Source organism: Elephas maximus, chromosome 15, assembly GCF_024166365.1.
Source record: "Elephas maximus indicus isolate mEleMax1 chromosome 15, mEleMax1 primary haplotype, whole genome shotgun sequence".
Classification (NCBI taxonomy): Eukaryota; Metazoa; Chordata; class Mammalia; order Proboscidea; family Elephantidae; genus Elephas; species Elephas maximus.
The window spans coordinates 53,459,605-53,486,495 of NC_064833.1; the positions used below are offsets into that span (position 1 = coordinate 53,459,605).

General features: G+C 37.7%; 1 protein-coding gene across 1 annotated transcript in view; it reads left to right on the plus strand.

The window, feature by feature from the left end:
- Positions 1-234: 234 nt before the first annotated feature.
- Positions 235-26,891, plus strand: part of MMP16 (matrix metallopeptidase 16) — a 293,871-nt gene continuing 267,214 nt past the window's right edge. The window contains exon 1 of the mRNA XM_049853564.1: positions 235-740. Coding sequence (XP_049709521.1) covers positions 609-740 — 132 coding nt within the window. The 5' untranslated portion in view covers positions 235-608. The remainder of the gene's footprint in view (positions 741-26,891) is intronic.

Sequence of the window (26,891 nt, forward strand, 5' to 3'; positions counted from 1 at the left end):
TGTCGGTGTAAGCGCGTGTGTCTCGGATTGTGTGTGTGTGTGTGTGTGTGTGTTCTCGCGCGCGCGCTCGCGCGCTAAGAGTCGGGGAGCCAGGCAAACCCCGGGAAGGAGGAGTTATGTAGATTACGGATGAACATTCTGGAGGGGAGCGAGGCGAGGAGGGAAGGAGAAGCAGAGGCGAGAGTGCGAGGAGCAGCGGAGGCCCTTCCCGCTGAAGCAGGGGGCGGCGGCGGCGGCGGCGGAGGAGGAGGTGGAAGAGCAGAAGGAGCAGGACGCAAGGGCTGGAGGCGGCAGCGGCGGCGGCGGCTGCTGCTGCGGCTGCGACTCGGCGCTTTGAGGCGGAACAGCCGGTGAACTTGGGCGCCACGTTCCGGGTGACGGGCCCCTGAGGATGGTGGATACGAGCTGCTGACCCTGCCTCCGCCGCTGTTTCTCGGGGCTGCGGAGATTGGGGGCCCCGTCTCCTCCCCTTGCCCGGCTGTGGGTGAACCTGCAAGCTCCCTACCCACCCGGAGGACTTTTTTTTGAAAGGAAACGAGGGAGGGAGGGAGAGGGAAAGAGGGAGAAAGCGAAGGGGAGCTCGTCCATCCATTGAAGCACAGTTCACTATGATCTTACTCACATTCAGCACTGGAAGACGGTTGGATTTCGTGCATCACTCGGGGGTATTTTTCTTGCAAACCTTGCTTTGGATTTTATGTGCTACAGTCTGCGGATCGGAGCAGTATTTCAATGTGGAGGTAAGAGTACGAGGGCTTTCTTCTACCCTCTTGCCTGGGTTGCTCGCCGAAACGTTTCGTTCACCCCTCCGAGCCCCGTAGCTCAGAGCAGCCAGGGTCTCAACACATTGTTTCCTTTGCTGCCGCCGAGACCCTTGCTGAGTTTCCTTGTGTCTTAAGTGATGGATGCGCTTGAAACCTAGAATCCGTTATCCCCAGCAGCACAAAGCACGATGCTGCGCGCTCAGAGGCACAATTGTAGCCGATCCATTTTTTCACTTAGCAAATGTGTAGGTTAATAAAGGGAGCTTGGGTTTGTGATGAATATACAGCTCGCGAAAAATGAAATTAATTCCTTGGCATCATGTGCTTCCTTGGTATTGTTCCTGAAATCTTTCTCCCCGTGTTTAGTGCCTAACAAAGGAGGTTAAAAATCAAAGAATCTAGAGGAGAGCATGGGAATACTTGATATGTTCAATAACATTACTTTGCGATAAAACACTTGACTAGACAGTCTTTTTCTCATTTAGACATAACTTAATACACTGTAACTAGATCTGGCTACACAGAGGACATGAGATCTATCGCTTTTCAAAGTGTCTTCCCTCCCCCCTCCTCCGCCAATTGAAAATAAACGTGGCCCAATGTAGTAGTTCTGGGGTGTGTTTTTAATTTTATTTCACACCCTCATGGCAGAACTGAGAGGTTTTTAAACTGTCACTGGCTTTACTTTGATAGCTTTGGGAACAGACAAGCATGAAGCAAAAGGGAACTTAAGGATAAAGACTTGTCAGATCTCTGCCAAAGTACTCTTCCTGTCATCAACTCAGCACTAAAGCCAGTAATGTGCAGTAAATCAATGGAAGCGGGTGTGCACCTGGGCTTAACACCAGTGTATCATGCACTTGGGGGGGGGGTGACAACGACAGTAAGAGGGTCTTAGTAAAATAAACTCCGTGTCATAAATTTTAAGTCTTCTGACATCTCAAAAGACTTTTGATTAAGCCTCTAGGGAATAGTGTGTGTGCACGTGTGTTTGTGTGTGTGTGTTGCCCTTATATTGTTGATCTCATAAAGCTCACTGTCATCTTTTGGGGAGTGTGTGTTTACACAATAGCAGGACCTGTTGCACAGTATTTGAACATACTCCATGTAACTGATTTATGTACAAAGTGTGCATAATAAATGCCATGTGTGAAAGCATTCTCAATAGAACTCTGTTTATATAAACTGTTCTGAGAACTTCATGTAATAAGTGATGGTTTGTAGGGAAACAGTATTTGAAGAAGTAACAGCCACTATTAAAAGCATCAAAGACATTTACAGATGTTAAGTGTGAATATATTACACACAAACCCCAATTTGAAAGCCAAAATCCATTTAACCTTTAAAAAAAAATAAAGCTTTGTTTTTCTGTATAAAGAGACCAATGGAAAGGGGCTGAAAGTCTGAATTTTCTTGATTGCAAGTTTGAACTTTTGGAATTACATGCCACAAATGGATTTTTGTACCTAATATTTAAATCAAGAGATAATTTGATGTTGAAATGAAGGAATAATGTTCATTGCCTGGAGGAATGAGAGTGGGAAACTGTTAATTACAATGTTGTAAACAGAAGGGCCTGTTACTGTTTGGTGGTGGTCAAGGTGCTGAGATGGGGCATGGGGGCTGGCTAAAAGTCAGTGCTAGGTTGTACCTTGCTCACTGCGGGGAGGGAAGGAGGAAAGGCTAGCCTGGATTGTTGACTGCCTGCCTTTGGCAAGTCTAACATTTGCTTTCAGGTATTATTGGGATAATATCTATGTTGATGATTATTAGGTTCCTTTTTGTAGCTAAAACATAGATTGTGTTTTTTTGTTAAGTTGAATCAGTCAGTTCGATTAGATAGTATTAGACAAAAAAGTTATGCTTTTACTAAAAATACCAAACTGATTTAATTCTGACTTCCCAGGATCTCTTTCTTTATTAAGATATATATGAAAAATATGCTTCATGGGGGAAAAAAGAGCTATTTTCCCATTTTTAGAGTATTTAAAAGATTCCATCCATATATGTTGAGTAATGAAATGATTCAATTGGGTAAGATAAGAGGAATATGCCACCTGAGAACTAAAAAGAAAAACCATATTTGATACAGAAGAAATTTTCTAATAACTTAACATCTTAGAGTAGATTATGATTCACAGTTTGTTTTAAGCCCCTGAGCATTTTATTAGTTAGGCTTGTATGCTTCTTTTTTGTGTTAGAATAACCCCTATCCCTCTTTTTTTTTTTTTTTTTTAATCATAGGGAGTAGCTGCTAGCTAAATCAAAATATTGTAAAGATCATGGGATGTCAGGATGTTTTCTAAAATGAATTTCTGCCTGATTCTTTTGTGTTAGATTTTTTTTTTTTTGACAGGAAACACTAATGGGAAGAGTAGTCCATCACTTTTCCAGAAGAGGCACTGATGTTGTGTTTTTCATTCTTGGTTGCAAAACGTATACTGGGCGTGCTGTATTTGATTGATTCTCAAGGACAGTCTTAAAATACCAGTAATGGTATTGGTATTAATGGTATTAATCATGCATGAAGCTCATATGATCATAAGTTTTTTTTCACATGAGCACATCAGGTTATTATAGTTGGAATGAAGCTCCTGAGAGATGGTTTTTATGCTGACAGCTAAGATTATAACGTTGAATGTTTTATTCCTTACTGAATTTAACAATTGGTGGTACCCCATACTTTGTATCCCTATGATTTAAGATTTAAACACCTATTTTTTTTTTTTTTTCCCTTCCTGGGGAACTAGGGATAGAAGTATTCATGTAGCTCTTTCCTGTCGGTTTTTTAAGGAAGTAAACATTTGGGATTTTCAGTTACTGGAGTGAGAGGTATTTTTTAGTATGCTAAGGAAATCTTGTTACAGAGCAAGAATGCATTTGTGTGTTTATTAAGAAGCAAAAAGGAGTATCTCTGACAGCTAAGAAGAAGTCAGACACTACCAGAAGTAGTACTATGAAAGCAATTCAATACCTTCCTCTCATTTTATTTCAGGGAAAAGAATTTTTAAAGTTCAGTTTTCAGTACATGCTCATTCAGATAAAGATTTTTGTCTGTCATTGGATCCCTTTTTGGGAAGTGGGTCTGTAAGTGTGTAGTGTTAGCATGATACAAAGAACTTACCCGTATGTAGGTAATATTAACTAAAAGTCAAAGACTGTTGTCATTGGACAGTAGTCTGAATCAGAGGTGTTCATTGGTCAAAAGCAGCTGAATTGTTAAAGTTATGATTTAATCTTTACCCTTTTAAAAGCCATTTTGTCTCTAAAATAGTTATGTTGTAGTGGGAATGTCCATGATCCTGGGGTCCCTTTTCTGGGGGGGGGGGAGGGGCATATACCTTAAGCAGTTTCCTCATGGAAGTTGAGATGAGTATAGTTCATGATAATAATAACTCTCATCAACTCTGATAATTTGTCAGATATTAAATACATTTAATGTTAAATACAACATTTTTATTGTTTTTAAACAATACCATACATTTCTACTGAGAAAAATGGTTTTAAGCCAATTTACTGGTAAACCAATGATATTTAAAACCCTGTGCATATATGAAAGCATAGGAAGTTGATTGCTTTTTGTGACCAAAAAAAAAAAAAAAAATCTTGATAAAGCAAAAATTGATTTCGTTGCTCTTTATTTAAAAAAATAAAAGGAGATTCTGGACTTTAAAGGGAACTCTTTGACAAATATGATGAATTGTGAGCATAAGCATTTACTAGACTTTACTTGCAATGTGTTGCTCTGTTTTAGGATTTATTCATCACTTTGTCAGAATGGTCTGGACCTACCTAAAAGATCAGAATTTGTTTTGGGCAGCATGGTATTACATATAAACTTGGCAGTCATTGGATCATAATACTTTCCAGAGATAAAATATTACCATTTACAGATTTTAAAACATCATATATGTGTGGGACAACTCTTTATATCTTCTCTTCTCCACTTGTTTAAATAATCAAGATTCATTATTTCATTTGCTGATGGAGGAATGATGCTACCACAATCTCCTCAGCCTGCTGGAGTGAGGGAATCTCCCGACTGCATCCCATCATTGTCTAACATAGCAGTTTATACTGACCAACGACAGCAGTTACGGGACTGACTCATTAAAATTTTTGTCTGCTGGAAATCCTAAGTTTTATAAGTCATCCCAAATATGCTGGCTGTTCAAAATGTTCAGAAGGCCAGAAACAATGACAGGGAGACCCAGCAGGCTGGCCAGTCCTAAGGTTTATCAGCTGCTTCTGTGTACCACCCTGACTATACCTTTCTCTGTTCAAAGTTGCATGGTTAGGTTTGCCCTTATATAGGGTTATTCATAAAAGCCTTATTAAAATAAATAAATGTATAAATAAAACAAGCTTGTTGCCATCGACTCAATTCCAACTCATAGCGACCATATAGGACAGAGTAGAACTGTCCCATAGGGTTTCCAAAGAGTGGCTAGAGGATTCAAACTGCTGACCGTTTAGTTAGGAGCCTTAGCTCTTAACCACTATGCCACTAGGGCTCCAAAAGCCTTACAGGTGAGCGTGTTTCTTATTACCCCCATGAGGAATCACAGAGAGCAACAGCCCCAGTCCATCCTTCTTTATCCATCTGGTCTTTTTCTTTCACTCTCTTCTCCCGTATTTAGTATGGATAGAGTCTCATGAGATAACTGCTTTCATATATCAGGAGTTAGGTTAAAAATGACATCTAAAGTTTCAACTTTTTCTCATTCATGCTTTTCAAGGTTACAACAAAAATAGTGCACTTTCAAATTTACTTCTGTTATTAACTTTATTATTTCATTTTTTCCTTGGATTGATATGTTGCTTTTTAACAATTTTTTTTCCTCTCTCTCTCTCTCTCTCATTATGGTGAAAACATACACACCAAAGCATCAGCCAACACGAACAACTTCCACATTTACAACTGAATGATGTCGATTACATTTTTCATGTTGTGCCACCATTATAACATAAAGAAATTTTAGTGTACTTGTTTAGTAACATAATTCTTTTCTCTGAAGTTGGATTAATCAATTATTTTACGCAAATTTGTTTCACTACCTGACCTGCCTCAACTACTGTAAAAGTACTGTTCAGAATATTTGATGGATGACCAGTTAGAATTATTTGGGAACAAAAAAAGCCATTAAACATTTGAATCAGTGAGTTAGGTTTTTTCAATGTCAGAAAAGATTTATTTCTTTATTCCTTTAGGAACTTTCTGACCTTTCAGCAATTGTATTTCAAATTTAGAAAGTCATTTCTCATGCTATTTTCCATCACTATTCATTTTAAATATCTATGAATGTAATTATAGCCATCAATTTGTTGTTTATTGCAGTATAGTATAGTATTTAAGAACACGTATCCTGAAGCCAGACTGCCTGGGCGCTAATTCCATTTCTTTTGTTTGCAATCAGGGTAATAACGGGCAAGTTAATTAATCTTGGTGAGTCTCAGTTTGCGTATCTGTAAAATGGGGATACAAATAGTACCTGGCTCAGGGTTGTTTTGGAGATTAAATGAATATCATTATATAGTCATAGAGATTTTATATATATAAAAACCCTGTTGGCATAGTGGTTAAGAGCTATGGCTGCTAATCAAAAGATCGGCAGTTCAGATCCACCAGGCACTCTTTGGAAACTCTATGTAGGCAGTTCTACTGTGTCCTATAGGTTCGCTGTGTGTTGAAATCAACTCGACAGCAACTGTTTTTTTTTAATGTATGTATATATATATATCAATAATGACATGTACAAATTATTGAGTGCTTAACTATGTAAGGCATGTTCTATTCCCTCTCTCTGTCTCTCTATATATCAAAATAAAGATTAAAAAATAATTGTCATGCTAGCATACAATTATGTAAAAGTCTGTCAGGTTAGCACATACCAACTGGTCTAGGAAGATTTTAATACCTTTTTCATTTTTTCAAAATGTAATATACTGAGAATCACCCAATCTAACATCAGTACATTTTCTTCCCGTGGGTTTTTCTTAGACAGTTTAGTTCAGGAATGTGATTTTCACATTTTGTCTTGTCATCTGTTACTATCATGGAATGTCAAGTTCAGCTCACACCTTCTTTTTACAGGACTGGGTTTGCAGAAATCTGTTCATCTTTTCTAATACCATGGGAAATAAATAGAGCTTTATGATTCAGTGGGCCAGTTTATTTTAATTGGCTCAAGGTCCAAGTGCTTCATTTCCAGGGTAGAGGTAGAATTCAGTGTATAACTAAGGCCAGCTCTGTAATATATCCCAAATCCAGAATGTAAAAGTTTTTTTCATTCTTTTTTTTTTTTAATTTATAGAGGAGGAAGAGAATGGGCAGGAAAAGAGGTTAGAGGGTTTTCTACAATGACAGAGACATTGAAAAACAAACAAACCTGTAGGTGTAACACTGGGACTAATAGCATAGCATAGTGGAGCACTAGACTAGTGGTCAAAGGATATGGGCATCAACTCTGGTTCTTCCACTCACATAGCTTTCATTTTGGAACGAGTATTTCTTTAAGGGCTTCATCTGCACAAATGAGAATTGAACCAAATAGTCACTAGGACCCTTTCCCAAATTTGGAATTCTGTAGTATTTAGTTTCCAAGCTTTAATCTGTATAGCCAAAGAGGAGGAAAAATGTACATATATTTACTCTGAAGATTTGGGAGTACATAGACCACAGAGAGAGTCCCCAGGTAGTGCAAATAGTTAAACTTCTGGTTGCTAACTGAAAGATTAGGGGTTCCAGGCCTCACAGAGGTACCTCGGAAAGGCCTAGCCATCTACCAAAAATCAAACCAAACCCATTGCCATCAAATTGATTTGGACTCATAGTGACTCTATAGGACAGAGTAGAACTGCCCCTTAGGGTTTCCAAGGAGCGGCTGGTGGATTTGAACTGCTGACCTTTTGGTTAGCAGCCAAGCTCTTGACTACTGTTCCTCCAGGGCTGCTTCTGAAAAATCAGTCATTGAGAACCCTATGGAGCACAGTTCCACACGGACACACGTGAGGTCACCATGAGTCACATTCGACTCATTGGCAACTGGTAGATCACAAAGGTAGATAATTCAGATTTTTTTTTCTGCCTAAAATCATTCTGAAATGCATGTCATGAAGAAATACATAATGTACAACTTAGATCTAACATTTGTTATCATCTGTATTGACACAGGGTGTTCCATTTTGGAAATAATCCTAGCCTTCTGTTGAGTAGTAAAAACACTGGCAGCAAATTATATGTAATTTTGAAATCAATTTTTGGCGAAGGTAGCAAACTTTAAAATTTTGATGTTAAAAATATGGCTTAATGTTATTTTGAAAAACATGTATCATCTTCAGGTGATACTTCAGTCATAAAAAAGGCAAGCTGGAATAAGATCACCTGAGATTTTTTAAAGGAGAATCTGAAAATTCGTTCACACATGCACACACACACATATTTTGTGGTAAAATGAAAGTGCTTATGCTCTGTCTCATTTGCCGATTGTGGAAAATAATTTTCCGCAAATGGCTCTTTGAGGATTATTTTTGTTCTTCACCACACGGTTGATTTTGAATGTGAAAATCAGATTGCATGTGTTTTATAAAATCTGTAGCTTATGTGAACAACAACAAAAATTTCATACTAAAATGCTAAAATACTGAAAAATATGTATCACTCTCAATTTTTCTTTTTCTCGGGAAAGTGATTTATAGATTTTGAGGTAATTCATGAAACCATATTTGATTGTTGCTTCCTGTCATTTAGCACTCTGGATGTTCTTTGTCTTGGTGTTGCACCATGACTATCTGGCATTGTGCATCCTTGTGTTTAGATCAGTGGAATATCTTGATGAGCCACATAATAGCTCAGCCAAGAGAGCAAGAGCAGTCCTACCATAGCCCCCTAACCTTTGATTAGAAAATGTGACCCCCAGGTGTAGTATATAAAAAGAGGCTAGAGGGAGCTATTGAGCTGTTTAAAAACTCCAATGGCTTGGAAGAACTTGTTTAAAATCAAGGACACCAGTTGCAATCAGATGTCTTAAAATGAATCATAGCCGATCGTACATAGTTTGGGAGATCAGTGAACACATGGTTGACAATTTTAGATGTGAATTGGGGTTACTGAGAGCCGCTTGACACCAGTGATCACATTTTTGATGAACTAAGGAGGAAAATAGCACTTTTCTGGGTAAAAAGTTCTGGGTGTGACAATTTAATAATGGATGTTATAATGTAAGACTGCTTTTTATGTCTCCTGAATTTAGGTTTCGAATAGATCAGAAACTGTACATTGTAGTGACTTTAGGTGCTTTTGGTATTCCCGTTTTAACTCAAATGACTAATAAAATTTTAGAGGTGGAGTAAATTTAAATTGATCATGGTTTTTAGATTATGTGTATCTTAAAAAATTGTGAAAGTAAAGTTTTTTTATTTTTAATATTTATTTAATGTAGGACCTTTTAGAAAAAAAATACTTTTCAGTGAAAGCAGATTTTAAAATATTTTTTAAACCTATTCTTTTTTAAAAAATATGGAAGAAATTATCCACCAAACTGTGAAAGTGTCTTGTTTTTAAACAGGAACCTCAGAAATATTTTCAGTTGAGCAGAGGAGATTAAAAAAAAAAAAATCCACGAATGCATTAGAGATGCCAAAATTTAGTTAAGGTATTATAACCTACTCACAAGCATCATTCACAGGTTTTTGAAATTTTTTTTAAGTCAGCTTCTTTATTTTATAGAAAAGTGAGATATGGATAAATGAAGTAAGTCATGACCCACAAACAGATGTTCTCAGAAGAGATTGTCTTTAGACTTGATGTCCTCAAATGGCCAAATAAACCCGAAAGAAACCTAACTCAGTTGAATGGAATTTTACAGTATTGCCCTTAAAAAAAAAAAATTTTTTTTTTTTTTTTAGCCATGGTTAAATCAAGGGGGGATAAGCTTCCTTTTTTAGATGGAAGCTGGATCATTTTATGAACTTTGTTTCATGTCCCAAAATTGCACCCAGCTGACGTGATGTCAGCGAAATGCAGCCTTGTACCTTGCATGCAGCTGATGGGCAGTGAGGCCCTGAGTGAGGTTGGTGGAGGTATTTTCCCCATGGGGACTTTTCCAGGGTTGAATTTAGACACTATGTTAATAGTTTCTCATTGTTTTTAGTGATTCACTGTTTGTCTTAGGGTTCTAATGCCTGTGTATTCTCTCTTCACTTTAAGCGATTGTTAGGGTGTTCCTTTTCCTGATCCTACTTGTTTCTTCTAGCTGGAGTCTTTAATCAAACCAGTTGCATTTGAGTTGATTCTGACTCACGGTGACCCTCCCCCCCCCCGCAAAAAAAAAAAAAAAAAACCTGTTACCCTCGAGTTGATTGCAACTCATAGTGACCCTGTAAGGCAGAATAAAACCAAAGAGCGACTGGTGGATTCTAACTGCTGACCTTTGGTCACTACGCCACCATGGTGACCCAGGTATTAGTTATATGGCAAGATCTCTGGCTTGGAAGAGGGGAGAAATTTTAGGAGAAACCACATTCATCCCCCTTTCCCTTCCATGTGAATAGGGTAGAATAGAATTCAGAAAACTTCCAGAGACAAATACCTGCTGAAGAGTTTGTATGACATTGCAGACAAACTTGTAAAACGTAAGGGCACACTTATTTAGGGGATGAAACCTTTTTGAAGATTTGGGCGTTTTTGTCATTGCAACAACTCTATTCACATAACTTACAGTTTTGCTCCCACCTGTGCGTTGATTGGGAAACCCTGATGGCGTAATGGTTAAGTGCTACGGCTGCTAACCAAGAGGTTGGCAGTTCAAATCCGCCAGGCGCTCCTTGGAAACTCTATGGGGCAGTTCTACTCTGTCCTATAGGGTCGCTATGAGTCAGAATGGACTCGACGGCAGTGGGTTTTTGGGTGCATTGATTGATATTATTTGCACCATGATGACTCAAGCATGTTACTTAAGCAGCCGTTTGCCTGATTTTGACCATTTATGAAAGAGATATGTGATATTTATTGCTTATCTATAGCACAGGTGTCATCATACAGCATTGAGACAATGCCATGCAACCTCCTTTGTAAGCAAGAATAGGTTGGTGCCTCGGTTCTGTGATTCCTGCTGATGACTGGGAGTATAGAAACGATTATGCACTGGCATTACATTCTGATTAGACACGGGTCCAAATAGCCAATAAAATGCAAATACATGGAAATATTTGAACACGTTTATTTTAATGATAATAATAAAAACACTGTTAATTAGCAATTATTGAGCATTTGTTATGTGTCTGATAGTGTTCCAATTGCTTCATATATATTAACTAATTTACTTCTCATTATAATCTTGTGAGTTAGCATTACAACTCCTATTTCACAAGTGAGGAATCTGAGGCACAGAGAGGTTAAGGAACTTTCCAAGGCCACACAGCTAAAAAGTGTTGAAGTGCAGCAGCCCAGATTCAAAGCAGGAGGGCTGGCCTGGGAGCCTTTTCCTCTAAGTAAACATAGGTAAGAATTAATTTCCAGGCTCCCCATAAGGACAGTTGGATTCAGGTATACTGCTAACATCTTTTATATTACAAATTGAATAGAGATAATTTGTCTGCATAATGAAAATTCTGAGCCTATCCTGAGCAGAGCGTCTTACCTAGAGTAAAAACTGAATGACTTGTTGTTGATTTGCTTTGTTGATTCAAGATTGATTATGTGGTGGTCAATATAGTTTTACTGTTGACTACTCTATGATTTTTTTAATCATTAGAAAATTGATAACTTATGTATGACAATCTTAAATTACCTATAATATTAAATAAATCATAATATCTCACTCAACTATTTATAATGTTGCATTTTATCATTGAATGTGCTATTTGAATGATTTAGGAAGATTTGATTATAGTATAATGTTACAGAAAATGTAATGGGAAAGTTGTGTTAAAAGACCTGTCACACAGGTCCCTGCTGGGGAAGAGAGTAAGTATGTGTATATGGTTATTGACAGAACCAAAACGGTCCTTGGAAGTGTGAATGGTGAGACATCGTCTCACATGCTTTGGATGTCTTATCAGGAGGGACCAGTCTCTGGAGAAGGATATCATGCTTGGTAAGGTAGAGGTTCAGCGAAAAAGAGGAAGACCCTCGACGAGATAGATTGACGCAGTGGCTGCAACAATGGGCTCGAGCATAACAGCGATTGCGCAGATGATGCAGGACTGGGTGGTGTTTCGTTCTGTTGTACACGGGGTCGCTGTGAGTTGGAATCTATTTGACGGTACCAGTTCGCATCTGCCAGGCGCTCCTTGGAAACTCTATAGGGCAGTTCTGCTCTGTCCTGTTGGGTCACTATGAGTCCAAACTGACTCGATGGCACTGGGTTTGTTTTTTTTTTAACAACAATAACAGCAACAACATTGACTACCACGTTTTATAAGTGCTAGTGTTAGCTATGTTTATAACTTGTATCAATTAGGTGGAGGCTACAAGGAAACAGAGTAATTTTATTCCTTTTAAATTTTTATTTTATTATTTATTTATTTAAAATACAAAGGAGATCTTCCTTAGAGTAAGTCAGTCAAAAGATGGAGCAGATCCCTCAGAAGTGAGCGAGCTCTACCCTACTGCTTGAGAATAGGCCCGCTGTCTGGCTGTTAGCTTCACTGTGGAGGGCATGGGAATTCCAAGTTGGTGGTTGACCAAAGATGTAAAAACACAGTTCAGCCCTTGAGATTGTTACTGTGTGTATCTTTCATGATGCACGTCATTCATTCATTAGCCTCTCAAAGGAGGACTATTTCTTAACCAGCTTATGGAGTTGGATATAGCTGATTTTACAAAATGTCCCAGTGTTAAACACTCACCCTGGTACTTTCTCACTTCATGTAGAGGCAATATATCATAATGGTCATGTACAATCACTTTGGAAGCAACATGCTTAGAAATCTTAAATGTAACACAAGCTCTGTGAATGCTGGCGAGTTTACTTGTTCACCGTGTGTCCCAACATCATCATGTGTAAAGTAGGGATGATAAGACTCAATGCAAGGGTTGTTGTAAGATTAAAGAGTTAAAGTATATTGGGCCAAGATGGAGTAATAAGCTACTGGTTTACCTTCTTTTCTGAGATAACAACAACATCCTCAACAACAACAATAATAAGAAAAACAATGGTTTTCAGGCCCTTGGACATCAAGCAGTGAAGAAGAGCCATCCTTGAAAGATGAGAAACAAATGAGATGAGCTCTGTGATTGTCCCAACTTAGTGCCTTGACACTTTCCAGGTTGTAGCACACGGAGAAGGGACCCAGGTTGAGCCCCGCAGACTCTCTGATCTAAGGAGATGGAGCTGGGAGTACGAGGAGACCAAGGTGGCCAGGTCAAAATATTGGAATGGGGAGAGCAGCACAGAGAAAAAACACTGGAGATCTGCACAGAGTTCCCCTCAAGTATTCAGTTGAGTTCTGATTTGTGCATTACAGTGAAGAAATTAGGAGCCTTGGTTGCACAGTGGTTAAAGCGATAGACTGCTAACTGAAAGGTCAACGTTTGGAAACCACCAGCGGCTCCTTGGGAGAAAGATGTGGCAGGCTGCTTCCATAAAGATTTACAGCCTTGGAAACCCTGTGGGGCAGTTCTGCCCTGTCCTATAGGGTTGCTGTGAGTTGGAATCGACTCGATGGCAAGGGGTTTGGTTTTGGTGGGTGAAGAAATTACTGGAGGCTGGGGAAAGAATCAACTGAAAGGATTAGGAGAGCAGTGCCCAGAACTCATATAAGGCTAGGAATAGTGTCTGTTCCATTATGGAACACCTCATAATTCATGGGAAATTGGGTAGAATTCTCAGAAAGATCTTCCTTCAGGAGTGGGAAATAATTAACCTCTGACTAAACTCTGTTCTGGTCCCTTGTAACAAATTTTGAAAGTAAAATCTGAAAGGATCAAACTGTTTCTAAGTGACTTAACTGCTTTCCACAAAAGCCATCACTGATAGTTCTAGGAATACAGAAATAGCTAGTACCCGACAAGGTAAAATCCACAATGTCTGGCATCCAATAAAAAATTATCAAGCTTTCAAAGAAGCAGGAGAACACACCCCATAATGAAGAGAAAGGTCCATCTGTTTAAGGTGACCCAGAAATGATGCAGATGTTAGAATCGGCAGACAAAAAAATACTAAAACAGTTGTTATAACTTTATTCTTTATGTTGAAAAAATATGAGACATGAACTATATAAAAAAGACCCAAATTGAATTTCTAGAAATGGAAACTACAATACGTGGGATTGAAAATAAGAAAATAAACTTGATGAAATTAATACCAGATAGGCATTACAGAAGAATAAAAATAGTAAAGTCATAGCAATAGAAACTATCCACAGAAAAGAACATGTAAAAAATGCATAAAGCATCATGAGATGGGAGCATCTATGTGTGGTCTACTGTATGTGTAATTTGAGTTACAGAAGAAGTAGGGGGAGCAGAAAGAATATTTTCCTTATTTGTTGAAAAATGTATAAACTCACAGATCCAAGAAGCTTAGTGAATCCCAGGCACAAGAAACATGAAGAAAACTACACCAAAAAAAAAAAAAAGTGATAAAGACGTATAGAGGAGCAAAGAAAGGATGACAGATTTCTTGTCGGAAATAATGCAAATGAGAAGACAGTGGAGAAACATCTTAAAAATACCAAAAGACAAAAGCAAAAACTGTCAGCCAAGAATTCTATGCTCAGTGAAAACGTCTTTCAAAAATAAAGAGGAAATAAAGAAATTTTCAGATATACAAAAGCTCAAAGATTCTATCATCAACAGACCAGCACTGCATGAAATGTTATAGGAAGTCCAAAAACTGGAAACAACCCAAATGTCCAAATTTTGATACCTCCATGTAATGGAATATTTAAAAAAAAAAAAAAAAAGGAATATTACTGAGCCATAAAAAGGAATATCCTAGTGATACACAATATGGCATGAAAGAATCTCAGAATAATTTTGCTGGATGGAAGAAACTAGATAAAAGCGCACACACTGGAATTTCATTTATATAAAATTATAGAAAGTAGACAGTAATCTACAGTAACAGAAAGCAGATATATTTCCATGGGGATCAGGAAAGATGTAGGAGATAGGGGAGGGAGGAATTACAAAGGGACAGGAGGAGGCTATTGATAGAGATGAATATGTTAATTTTCTTGATTGTTGGCGATGGCTTCTTAGTATATGTGAAAACATAAAATTCTGCATTTAACATATGTGCAGTTTATTGTATATTAATTATACCGCAAAAAACACAGCTGTTAAAAATAGTATATTGATTATGTAAGCCAGTTCTTAGTATATAGTTGTTGTTAAGTGCCGTCAAATCGATTCTTACCCATAGAGACCCCATGTGACAGAGTTGAACTGCTCCGTAGGGCTTTCTAGACAGTAATCTGTGGAAGCAGACTTCCAAGTCTTTCTCCTGTGGAGCTGCTGGGTGGGTTCAAACTGCCAGACTTTTGGTTAGCAACTGAGCACTTAACTGCTGTGCCACCAGAGCTCTTTGAATGTAGAAGCCAGCCTAATATATGGTAAGTGCTGATAATCATACATATGCTGTAGCCTTAACTGAGATGGAAAAGGATCTGTTGCAATCTGCTTTATTATACTATTCTGTAAAATCAAAGCGCCTGATTGTTAACTGGTCTGACTGGGGCTTGGCATTTGCCTGTGTTTTTGTCTTTATAATCTTACTTTCGGAAATGCCTTGGATTCCTATGGTGTAAAATACCTAAATGAAGACAACTGCCAGCTTTTGTGTCCAGTTCATGTCTCTCCTCTCAGGTCTAACCTATATGTTCATCTACTTGTTAAATATATTACATCCGATGCCAGGCATTTTGATCCGTCCTCTCCTCCAGTGTATTTCCCCCACCAGTGTATTTTCCCCACCGTGCTGGAACAGCCTACCACATAGTTGTTCATGTAAGAAAAGTGAGAGCAAACCCCAGCTTGCTGCCCCTCACTTGCGCCATCTAATCAGTTGCCTTATTTCCTAGAACACGTATCTTCGATCTGTTCATCTATTTTGTTTGTTTTGCTGCAACCCCGTTTTGAGCCTTTATTATCTGTGGTCTTGCCACACTGTATCGTTTTATGGTCTGCAAAACGGTTCATTATTGGACCCCAACACTTTCTTGAGTCTCATAGTTAGAAGTTCATCTGTTTCCTATGATTTAGCACAGTGTTTCTCAAGCTGGTCTCAGGACCTCTTTATACTCCTAAATATTACTGAAGACCCCAAAGAGCTTTTTTTTAATGTGGATTATATTTATGTTTACAGCAGTAGTCAATGACATCAGAAAGTGTAAAAAGATTTATTTATTCACTTAAAGATAAATTATAAAGCCATTAAGTTATAATAAATATGTTTATGAAAAATGAACATACTTTATAAAGTGAAAACTTAGTTAAGAAAAGAGACATTGTTTTATATTTTCCCAAATATCTTATATCTGTCTTAAAAGAATACAGCTGCCTTCTCATATTCACATTATATTCACTCTTTGTTATTTTTCCCATCATATAACCTCTGGTAAACTATTATTTGCAAGATAATGGGAATGAAAAGAAAAATAACATCATACAACAATGGTTTTGACTGACAGACCCTCCTGAATGCAGTATGGGACCCCCGGGAGTTCCTGGACCAAACTTTGAGAGCCACTGCTCTGGCAGCTAAAGTGTTTTCTTTTTCCCTTCTGGGTATACCTAGGATCTATCGTTGAGCCTTTATCAAAATGCTTAACTCCTTCATTTTGCCCCTACCTTTGTGTACATTTCTTAGTGCTCAGCATAACCATTTTCAGGTCTTCTGTAATTCCCATCTTCACCCCAACCAGATAATGACCCCATTATGCATTTTTAATAAACTCTCTGCTTACGCTTCAAAGTACCTTTCACAGTTATCATCATGAATAGTTTCATCTTACCTCAAAGTTAGATATTGATGTTTGTATGTAAGACAAAAGGCTTACTCTTAAAATTACTGTTGAAAATCTTTAAATGGCTTATTAGCTGGTTGGACTTGGCCCAAGGACACTTAGAAGCTAAGAATCAACTTCATTTGCCTCTCTCTGCCTTTGTGTTTTGGTATTCTTGTCTCTGTAACCATGTAGGCCAAACTAGTCTTTCCTGGGGAGAGATTTAAGGGGACTGTATAAAATAATTTTTCTCTCTTTTTTACCTGGAACATATATATAACAATCCCTGTTTAGGGGTTGGAGCCTTTGGGTGCAGTGGTTAAAAGCCTGGCTGGAACCAAAAGGTTGACAGTTCAAATCCAGCCAGATGTTTGTATTTTTTTCTAGTTATCACCCATCATGTTACATTAGTATTTCTGGTGCAAATTGAGTTTTGCATCTTCTTTCACCAATAGAACATTTATATAAATACCTTTTGGTTTGGCATTTAAAAAGTTGTAAAACAGGTCAGTTTTTCCAGAGGTGTGTATCAGAATACCTCTGAAAACTATAAAAGGAAAATAATTTTGTTCTGGTTGTTACTGTCAATAAATGGCAACTTCCCCAATATAGTTTCTAGGAAAGAGCAAAAACAATTTTACTTCAATACTTAAGAAATGTCTTAAATTATTTCAGTAATTATCATTTAGCAACATAGATGAGAAAAAAAATTGATATGCTGTTAACTGTGGTATCCATTACCATGTAAAACCCCAAGAGAGAATAATTGCTTAATGATACGAATTTGTTTTGAATAACTTACCTTGTGTTGAGTGCTCTAACAAGCACAGTGTTGAAGACCCGTGAAGACTTGATTTGAGACGTTCGGACTTGATGGATTTTCCCCAGCAGAGCACCCCCTTGTTGGTGATAGGTAGGATGACCACAGGGAAATCACAAGGCTTTCTTTAGTCTTTCATTGATGCATAGACTGGCTATCTGGATTGCCCCCTTCTTAAGAAAAGGAGAGGGGATGTAGCCCTCTGAATATGAAATCACTTTAGCCTTTAACAAGGTAAATGAGTCTTGCTATTATGGCATCATATTACGCACTGCCATCGGGACTCATAGCGACCCTGGCATCATATTAGGAGTGGTAAAACTTACTGAAACTGTTGGTTGAAGAAAGCGATCTGCTCAAGAGTGGAGTTTGCATTCAGTTTTTTAAAAAGCTTGTTTTATTCTCTTGTGCTTACTTGAGTAACTTCAAGAAGTTTTCTAGATATAAACATACAATATCTTCCTTCCTCCCTTCCTCCCTCCCTCCCTCTCTCCCTCCCTCCCTCCCTCTCTCTCTCTCTCCCTCCCTTCCTTCTTCCCTCCCTCCCTCTCCCTCTCTCCCTCCCTCCCTCCCTCCCTTTCTCCCTCCCTCCCTCCCTCTCTCTCTCCCTCCCTCCCTCCCTCTCTCCTCCCTCTTACCCTCCTACGTTTTTTTACTTCCTTCCTGTTTTCCACGGAATACACTGTATACAACGTTCTGTGCATTTTTTAACATAAAAATATACCTTGGAGATATTTTTTGTGTCAGTACATATAGAATACCTCACACTGTATACGGCTATATAACTCTATAACTCGTATGATACTGTTGATGGACGAAGAGGCTATTTCTAATGTCGTTTCTATTATAAACAGTAATGCATTGTTCATCCTTAAGCATATGTGAGTTTATCTACTGAAGAAAATTTCTAAAAGTGGAATTTTTGAATTCATGGCTAAATTTATTTTTAGTTTTGATAGATTCTGCCAAATTACCATTCCCAAATCCATCAATTTACTATTTACTAATAGTGGTTGAATTTTCTTTTTTAATAGTGGTTGAGAATGGTTGATTCCACATACACTTGCCAGTGCTTTTTATGATTTTGCTAATCTGATAGGTGCAAAATTAGTTTAATAATATCAATATTGGACAATTTTATATATTTTAGTCCATTTGTATTTCTTTTTTAAAATTTTATTTTTATTAAAAATACATTTTATTTATTTTTATTATTAAATACTGTTATATGTAATAAAATGAATTTGTTGATGTTTTGATTTTGTTAATAGATTTGCTTCAGATGAGCTATTTATATTATGCCCTAGTTTTATATCATGTTTCAAAAAGTCTCTAGCATTTCAAAACTGTTTTAAAAATCCATTCATGTTTCTTTTTCACTTTTTTTTAAATTTAAATCTTTGATCTATGTAAAATAATTTTGGTGTAGGCACTGAAATTGGAATCTAACTCATTCTCATTCTCTCTAGAATTGCTTAACAGGTGCTCGAAACCCTGGTGGTGTAGTGGTTAAGGGCTATGGCTGCTAACCAACAGGTCAGCAGTTTGAATCCACCAGTCGCTCCTTGGACACTCTAGTTGGAATTGACTCTATGGCAATGGGTTTTGTTTTGTTTTTTTAGAACTATATATTGAGTAATAAACCCTTTATATCACTTAGTGTTTTTGAACACTGATAACTACAAAATGCAGTGGCTTAAGAGACCCATCATATGATCTCTTAGATCTATGGGCTGTTCTGGGGACCTGTGCTTCATGTAGATTGGCTAGGGTGGCTTCACGCATACATCTCATATCCTGGAACTAGTGGTAGACTGGAGTATGTTCCCTTGGTGATGGCAAAAGTTCTAGAGAGAAAATAGCAATATCTAACATCTCTTAAGCCTTAGCCTTGTAATTAGCACACAGTTTTCATTTACCACATTCAGTTGCCCAAAGCAGGTTAGTGACATGGCAAGACCCAAAGTCAAGGAGCAGGGTTGTATACTTAGCCTCTGATGAGGCCATGGCAATGATGTGGGTGCAAAGAGAAGGGAAAAATTGGACCAATAATTCAGTCTACCACATCCTCCCTGATTGAAGTGCTGTCTTTACCATATACCAATTCTCATATGTATTTGAATCTATTTCTTTTCTTTTTTTAATTTATACAGCACTGACATTGTTTATTAATGACATTTAACATTCATGGGACTTAAAAATGGTGACAGAAAATTTTCCAACTCTTTTTGAAACAAGATAATGGGAAATTTCTGCTGAAGTGCCTTGACATTCCTGGCAGGTCATAAAAAGTTATGAATTTCCCAGCTTCCCTAAATGGAGGGGGTATCCTAGTGGATTCTTTTTTTTTTTTAATAATTGTACTTTAAATGAAGGTTTACAGAGTAAATTAGTTTCTCACTGAACAATGCACATATTGTTTTGTAACATTGGTTGCCACCCCCACAACATGTTAACACTCTGTCCTTCTTGACCTTGGGTTCCCCATTACCAGCTTTCCTGTCCCTATTGCTTTCTTGTCCTTGCCCCTGGGCTGGTGTGCCCCTTTAGTCTCATTTGTTTTATGGGCCTGTCTAATCTTTGGCTGAAGGGTGAACCTCAGGAGTAACTTTGGTACTGAGTTATAAGGGTGTCCGGGGGCCATACTCTCAGGGTTTCTCCAGTCTCCGACAGGCCGGTAAGTCTGTTGTTGTTTTTTTTTTTGTGTGTGAATTGGAATTTTGTTCTACATTTTTCTCCAGCTATGTCTGGGACTCTATTGTCATCTCCGCAGAACAGTCTCAACCATCTCTGGATACAATTTTGTCCACAAATTTATCTAAATCTTCTTAGGAAAATACCAAGCTTTTTTTTGCGTATTCTCTTAAGTAGAATTTTGCAGTTTTCTGCAAATATGGAGTTAATCCCTTACTTTTTGTTGCTATTTAGAATGCAAATTTCTGCTGTATTTACCAAGTGATTTTTGTTTAAAGAAAGGCTACTGACTTTTCTATATTAATGTTGAAATGGCCACCTTGTTGAATCCTCACGTTGTTTCCCATAGTCTTTCTGGGGATTGTCCCGAGGAGCCTGGGTATGTGGTTATAGCATTTATACTTAAAGATACCTTGCCTCCTTCTCTTTAATTTTTATTAGATAATTGCACTGACTGCTTCTTCCAGAGCAGTGCTAAGTAATTATTGTGATACTGGGCATCATTGTCTTTACTCTGACTTTAAGGGAAATAAAGAGCCATTTGTTTTCAATTGTCAGTTATTAACCTTAAAAAAGGAATTAAATTCTTAACCACTTTATCCGGGATAATTAATTCTAGAATCTCCATGTATTGCCTTTAAATTAAGATTGTTGGTGAGGACATTTCATGACCAGCATGACAAATTAAATTTTGTATTATATTACAGACATTCTGTGTTTCTTCCTTAATTTTTAATGTGTTCTTTCTTTTAACATTGTAGACTAAAAGGTTCCTTAAAGTTTAGATCCCTGACTTATTTTAATGATCATCACAATGGTAGGTGGAAAAAATTGTTGCCTGAGTGAAATGATGAATGGATTGATTCATTTTGTGATGGGATTTGGGTATTATTTAAGAATCTTGGTTTTATCCAGCAGAAAGACAGTTAGAACTACCTTGAGCCATATAGGAAACCCTGCTGGTGTAGTTGTTAAGAGCTACAGCCGCTAACCAAAAGATTGGCAGTTCGAATCCATCAGGCACTCCTTGGAAACCCTATGGGGCAGTTCTATACAGGACGTTCATTGGAAAATACTACCGTAGTTCCCTGATGGTGGATAAGGACTGCATACACGAGTGTGGGGCAGCTGTAGGTACCTTAAAGCAGAACCCTCTGCAGAACCTTTTCTCTTGCCTTCTTAGCTTCTTTTGTTGGTTGTTTTCATTTTTTCTTGCTGTAGATGGTCTTTCTCCATGTAATGTAGGTCTCTCTTATTAGCTGGAAACCTTCTTTATCACTTTGCCACTTGGGAGAAAATTGCTTCCCTTGACATATACTCCCAGCTTTGCTATGGAAATTCCTAAAGGTTTCTCGTCAGCCCAGTCGGATCAGTTGCCCATCCCTGTAGCTGGAGGTAGTTTATGGGGCTCATAAATGGCAGCTCCTAATATAATCAGAGAGTTGGAGTGGGGTAATAGCAGCTTCCTCTGAAAATTGAGAAGGCATGCTGGACAGAACTTAACAGTTAGAGTCTAAAACACATGAACTCACTTGTTCTTTTTCTGCCCATTTTCTCTATATTCCCTTCTATTCCACATTCCCCCCCGCCCACATATATGTTCACAATTACCTTCAGACTATTTTTCTTTTCTCCTTTTTTCTGTCATTTCCCCCTCTGTATTTCTATAGAAGTTTGGATTTGTGTTATGGGATTGTTACCAATTCAGAGACAGTTGTCATGAGTACAGGAGTTAGGTGACAGCGAAGAAGGAGTACAGGAGGAACTTTTTTGGTGCATAGATTTCTCTGTATAATCAAAGACAAAATTGACTAAATGAGGCAGGGCTCTGAGCTAGTGTGACTGAGAAGAAGATAAAACCAAGAGGCCATTTAAAGTTCCTTAGGTTGAGTTTAAGAAGCCAGTTTGGGACATATGCTCAGTATTTGTCCTCAAGAGGTGAGAGAAACAAAGGAATAACTTTTTTTTCCTAGAAGCATTCCACTGACTTCATGTGATAATGTGACAGCAAAGTGCTTAGGGTGTCATTCTTTGTTCCTTTAAATCTTCTTTTTCCATATTAGGACCTTAACTATAATCTAGATCAATTTATTTTTTAGTTGATGAATGGGAGTACCTGGAAGTGGAAGTAACAGGTTTAATGGAATGTTTACAGGAGAAACCAGAGTAGAAAATGGAGCTCTGACTCCCATGTCCTTGTTATTACAAGGGATTATGAGAATATACTACTGTTAAAAAAAAAAAAAAAGGAACAACAACAACAAAAAAAAACTCAGTCTGCTATGATGTCTGTGGTCAAATTTCAGAAATAATCATTGTGCTTCATGATTGATAAATGTTTTTTATTATTATTTGGATTCCTGTCTCTGTTAATAAAAATACCATATGAAACAATAGAAAGTTTTAGTCATTTTAATATTGATGTCTGATTGTATATGTGTATTCCTGAAAACTGGTTTTAGTGGGGCAAAAGAATAGAAAGAGATTATCAGGACATTACCAAAAACCCTATAAATTCAGACTATGACAAGTTCAGTGTGCCTCAAAGAATTTTATTGGATATATGTTTTCTTCCTCAGTAGCATTTATGCTAAGATGATTCAGTCATTTAGTTCTAGACACTATTAAATAGGACCATCTTTATTTCATCTTTGTTTAATATCACTATAATGTTACAATTAAGCACATTTCCAACTATGTCCACATAATGTACACATCCATGTATCTATGTGTTCATAAAAGAAAGATACAGGATATAGCATATGTGTGATGCATATATTGAAAGAAATCTTTCTGAATGATTTAAAAAATAAATCCGCTGTTCATTGGGATTTTCATTGGGAGCCCTGGTTAAGTGCTCAGCTGCTAACTTAAAGGTCACGGTTTGAACCCAACAGCCACTCCACAGGAGAAAGCTATGGCAGTCTATTTCCATAAAGATTAGAGTCTTAGAAACACTATAGGGCAGTTCTGCTCTGTCCTAAAGGGTCATTATGAGTCAGAAGCAACTGGAAGGCAATGGGTATGAGTGGGATTTTCATCTTATTTTAAACTTTGTAGCAAAAAAGTCATAAAGATACTAAAACGTGATAACTGCTTTCCTGCTTCCAGGAAAAGAGTAAAGAGGATCAGACACTTAAGCTCCAGAGGTGATCCCTTTTTTAAATCTTACATGTAAGACTTATTACAGTTATAAAATGGGAAGAGTCAGAGAAGGAGGGTTATGGAGGAAACAAAGGGAGGCTGAGGAAGGAGGTTTTACTTTCCCCAGGCACATCATCCCTAGAAGAATTAGGATTGCTAGAAAGAATGCTTGTCCTTTGTTCTAAAATTATTAGACGGAGACCTTTGAGGGGTAATCCCAGTCTTTCATCAAGCCAGGTTTAAGATAAAGGATATTGTTTTTATGGCAAGGCAGAGTAAATGATTTATTAATATTTCAATGCATTTATATAAGGCAAAAAATAATGATTAAGCAAGCGATGCTTCCTCTCACATTAATCTTTCAGCTTCCTGTCTCTGCACACTTCTCAACACATGCTTGGAAAATGGTGAACTTCATGATTCTGCCTCGTTTTTCCTATCTACAATGGCTTTGAGGTCATTTTTGTACTCTATCCCCCTTGACTGATGGCATTTCATTAGCTAGGAGAAAAATTACTTCAATTTCAGGCTCTTAAAAGGACATGACCTTCTGAAGTTCAGCCTTTGTTTAGTGTGAGAATTCTAAGACTTTCATATTCTCTCATTACCTCTTTCTCTGTTCCAGTCTTTCTGTCGAGCTTCCAAAACCAAACCAAACCCACTGCCGTCAAGTCAGTTCTGACTTATAGTAACCCTGGGTGGGTTCGAACAACCAATTAGGTTAGCAGCTGATCACAAACCACTTGTGCCACCTAGGGACCTCTTTTTTTACCCCTCCAGTAGAAGGTATTTTTACTTTCTGTGTATAAGTATGGTAGTTGCTACAATAAAAGTACCAACCCTGCTTTTCCAGAGGCACCACTTGCAGGTAGTCTACATTGCTTTCATCTTTTTAATGTGAATGCTTTTGGCATGGCAGCCATTTATATTTACTTTAATTGGAAAGAAATATAAGCCTGTGTGCATAAAGATGCATTCTGGATTGTGCCCAGAATCTAGGACACAGAAAAATTAGATGTGAAGGCTTACACCGTCTGTGTAGTCTGGGGAGTCAAGGTATGCAGACGTAGAAAATAAGACAATATGCTTCCAAGTTCTGAGGTTTGTAATGTAAGTCATCATTTATAGACTCATTTATAGAAGGCTGGGGAGCAAGGACCTTGAGGATAAGAAGGATTCTGTTTTCCTAGATGCAGGTGACTCATTGATTTTTCTTCAAGTCTTATCACTGCAGAAGACATTAACAACAATCTAATATTATTATATATATCATTATAGATCACCTGAAACTGACTCATTTGTTGAAGTAATGACAACTCAAAGTTCTTAGGTGGCAATTGGCTTTGAGAAATATTTGGATAGCTTTACAATCAGCAGGCAGGATCATCCACTTTTATGTTTGTATCATAGGAATGGCTGTGGTGCTGCTTTTGTCAAAAGTATTATTTCAAGGTGAGGAAGAAGTGGGTGTTGGAAAATGGGGCTTCAGCTCCCATGATTCTCTCCTTTTCTGCTCTCTGCTTCTAGGTGAAATCCAAATAGAAGGTCAGGAGGCGTGATGTTAGCATTAATTTAAGAATTTGGAGTTTTGAACACTTCCTTTTTTTGTTCTTATTTAAACATCATATTGGTTTACCAATGGATAAACAAAATTGTGATGTGAGGGGTTTTATATATTCACTTTCTGAACAGAAGAGGTCAGCCATAAAAAAATATATATATGTATATATAAAAATATATATATATGTATGAACTAATCTGCTTCCCATATATTTTCTTCAGACTGGGAACAGATGCACACAGAGGCACTGTGTGCGAGTAACCAGCACTAAGATTTTCGCTGAGTGAGGCCAACTTTATTTCGCAGTCTATTGTAACTTTTACTCCTTGAAAGGTTATCTCTACCCTTTTTCCCCATAAATCTTAAAATCTTTAGTCTAAAGAAAAGCTTTGGATTTGTACTAAATAAGTTACAATTTACAAGTATAATGTTAGAAAATAACTAAGATAACTTACCTATAGCTTGTCCAGGTTTTAAAAAAAACCCAAAAGATCATTTTAAAATTAACTGTTATCATGTATTGCAATCCACTGTGGTCCTCAAACTGCGTACTCTTGCCATGTAACCATGTATTTGAAATAATACATCCCTTATAAAATGATATAAATAACATTTTTCATGTACATTGCTAATCACAGAATAAGTAGCCCTGACTTGAAACGATGCCAGTGGTATTTAATTTTTTGTTGATCATCTCCCACTGTCATGTCTTTCCATGCCTTGGAACCGTGGGTCTCAAACTTCAGTGTGCAGTGGGGTCACCTGGGAAAGCTTGTCTAGAAGAATGATTCATGGGCTCCTCTAAAAACCAGAAAACCCATTGCCATTGAGTTAATTCCGACTCATAGTGACCCTATAAGACAGAGTAGAACTGCCCCATAGGGTTTCCAAGGCTGTAAATCTTTACTGAAATAGACTGCCACATCTTTCTCCTGTGGAGTGGCTGGTGGATTCGAACCACTGACCTTTGGTTGACAGCTGAGCGCTTTAACCAATGCACCACCAGGGCTCTCCCAGAGAGTCTGTTCGAGGCTGTGGAGGGGTAGTACTCCAGAATCTATGTTAAAAAAAAAAAAAAAAAAAACTCCATGCCCCCCATGTGATTTTAATGCCTCCAAACCATTGATCTTGCTTTGAGAACCATGGTTACAGGATTTCCTCAAGGTTTGTTACCTGAGCAATTCCACGTGTTTTCCATTTCTTTCTCTAAATTGAATTCAGGTTTATTGGCCTGTAATTCTCTGGTTCATCTCTTGTTCCACACGTAAATTTGGCAATTACAAGCAGTACAATTTCTCCTTCTGAGTCTGCACTTTGACACCTAGATGGATCTGCCTTCTTATACTGTTCCTCACATGGAGTGTAGGGGGACTAGGGGGGAGAGATGTTTCAAAGCTATTATGAGTTTTACTCAAAATGTTACTGCAACCTTTTGTCTTCATTTTTCCTCTACTGACCTTCTGTCTTTACCCTGTAATCACTTTGAATGGATGTAGGTATGTTTTTAGTTACCTTTTTACTTTTATTTACCCAACACTTTCTTTTTTCACTACCCTTTTTAACAGACTCAGGTCTTTGCATTGGGTACAACTGAACTTACTGAATCTAGTTTGATATGGTAGAATTGTACAGTAATGTTCAATTTCATTGAAATAAATTCCTTTCTCAAATTGATATCTTCAAATGCTTGGCTTCTTTGCCTTGAAAGAGAGCCAAAAATTATTGATCAGTTTACAAATGTGCTAGACACTGTGACAAATGTCACATTTATTATTCTGTTTTTTAACTCTTTGAGGTGTGTATCATATTATTACCATCCTCATTTTATAGATACAGAAACTGAGGTTGCAGAAAAATTAAGAAACTTGCCTAACTAAAGCCTGGCAACTTATCAATGTGAATACTGGAAATCAATTCCAGGCAGTCTAACTCCAGAACATACTTGTGCAACCGCTGC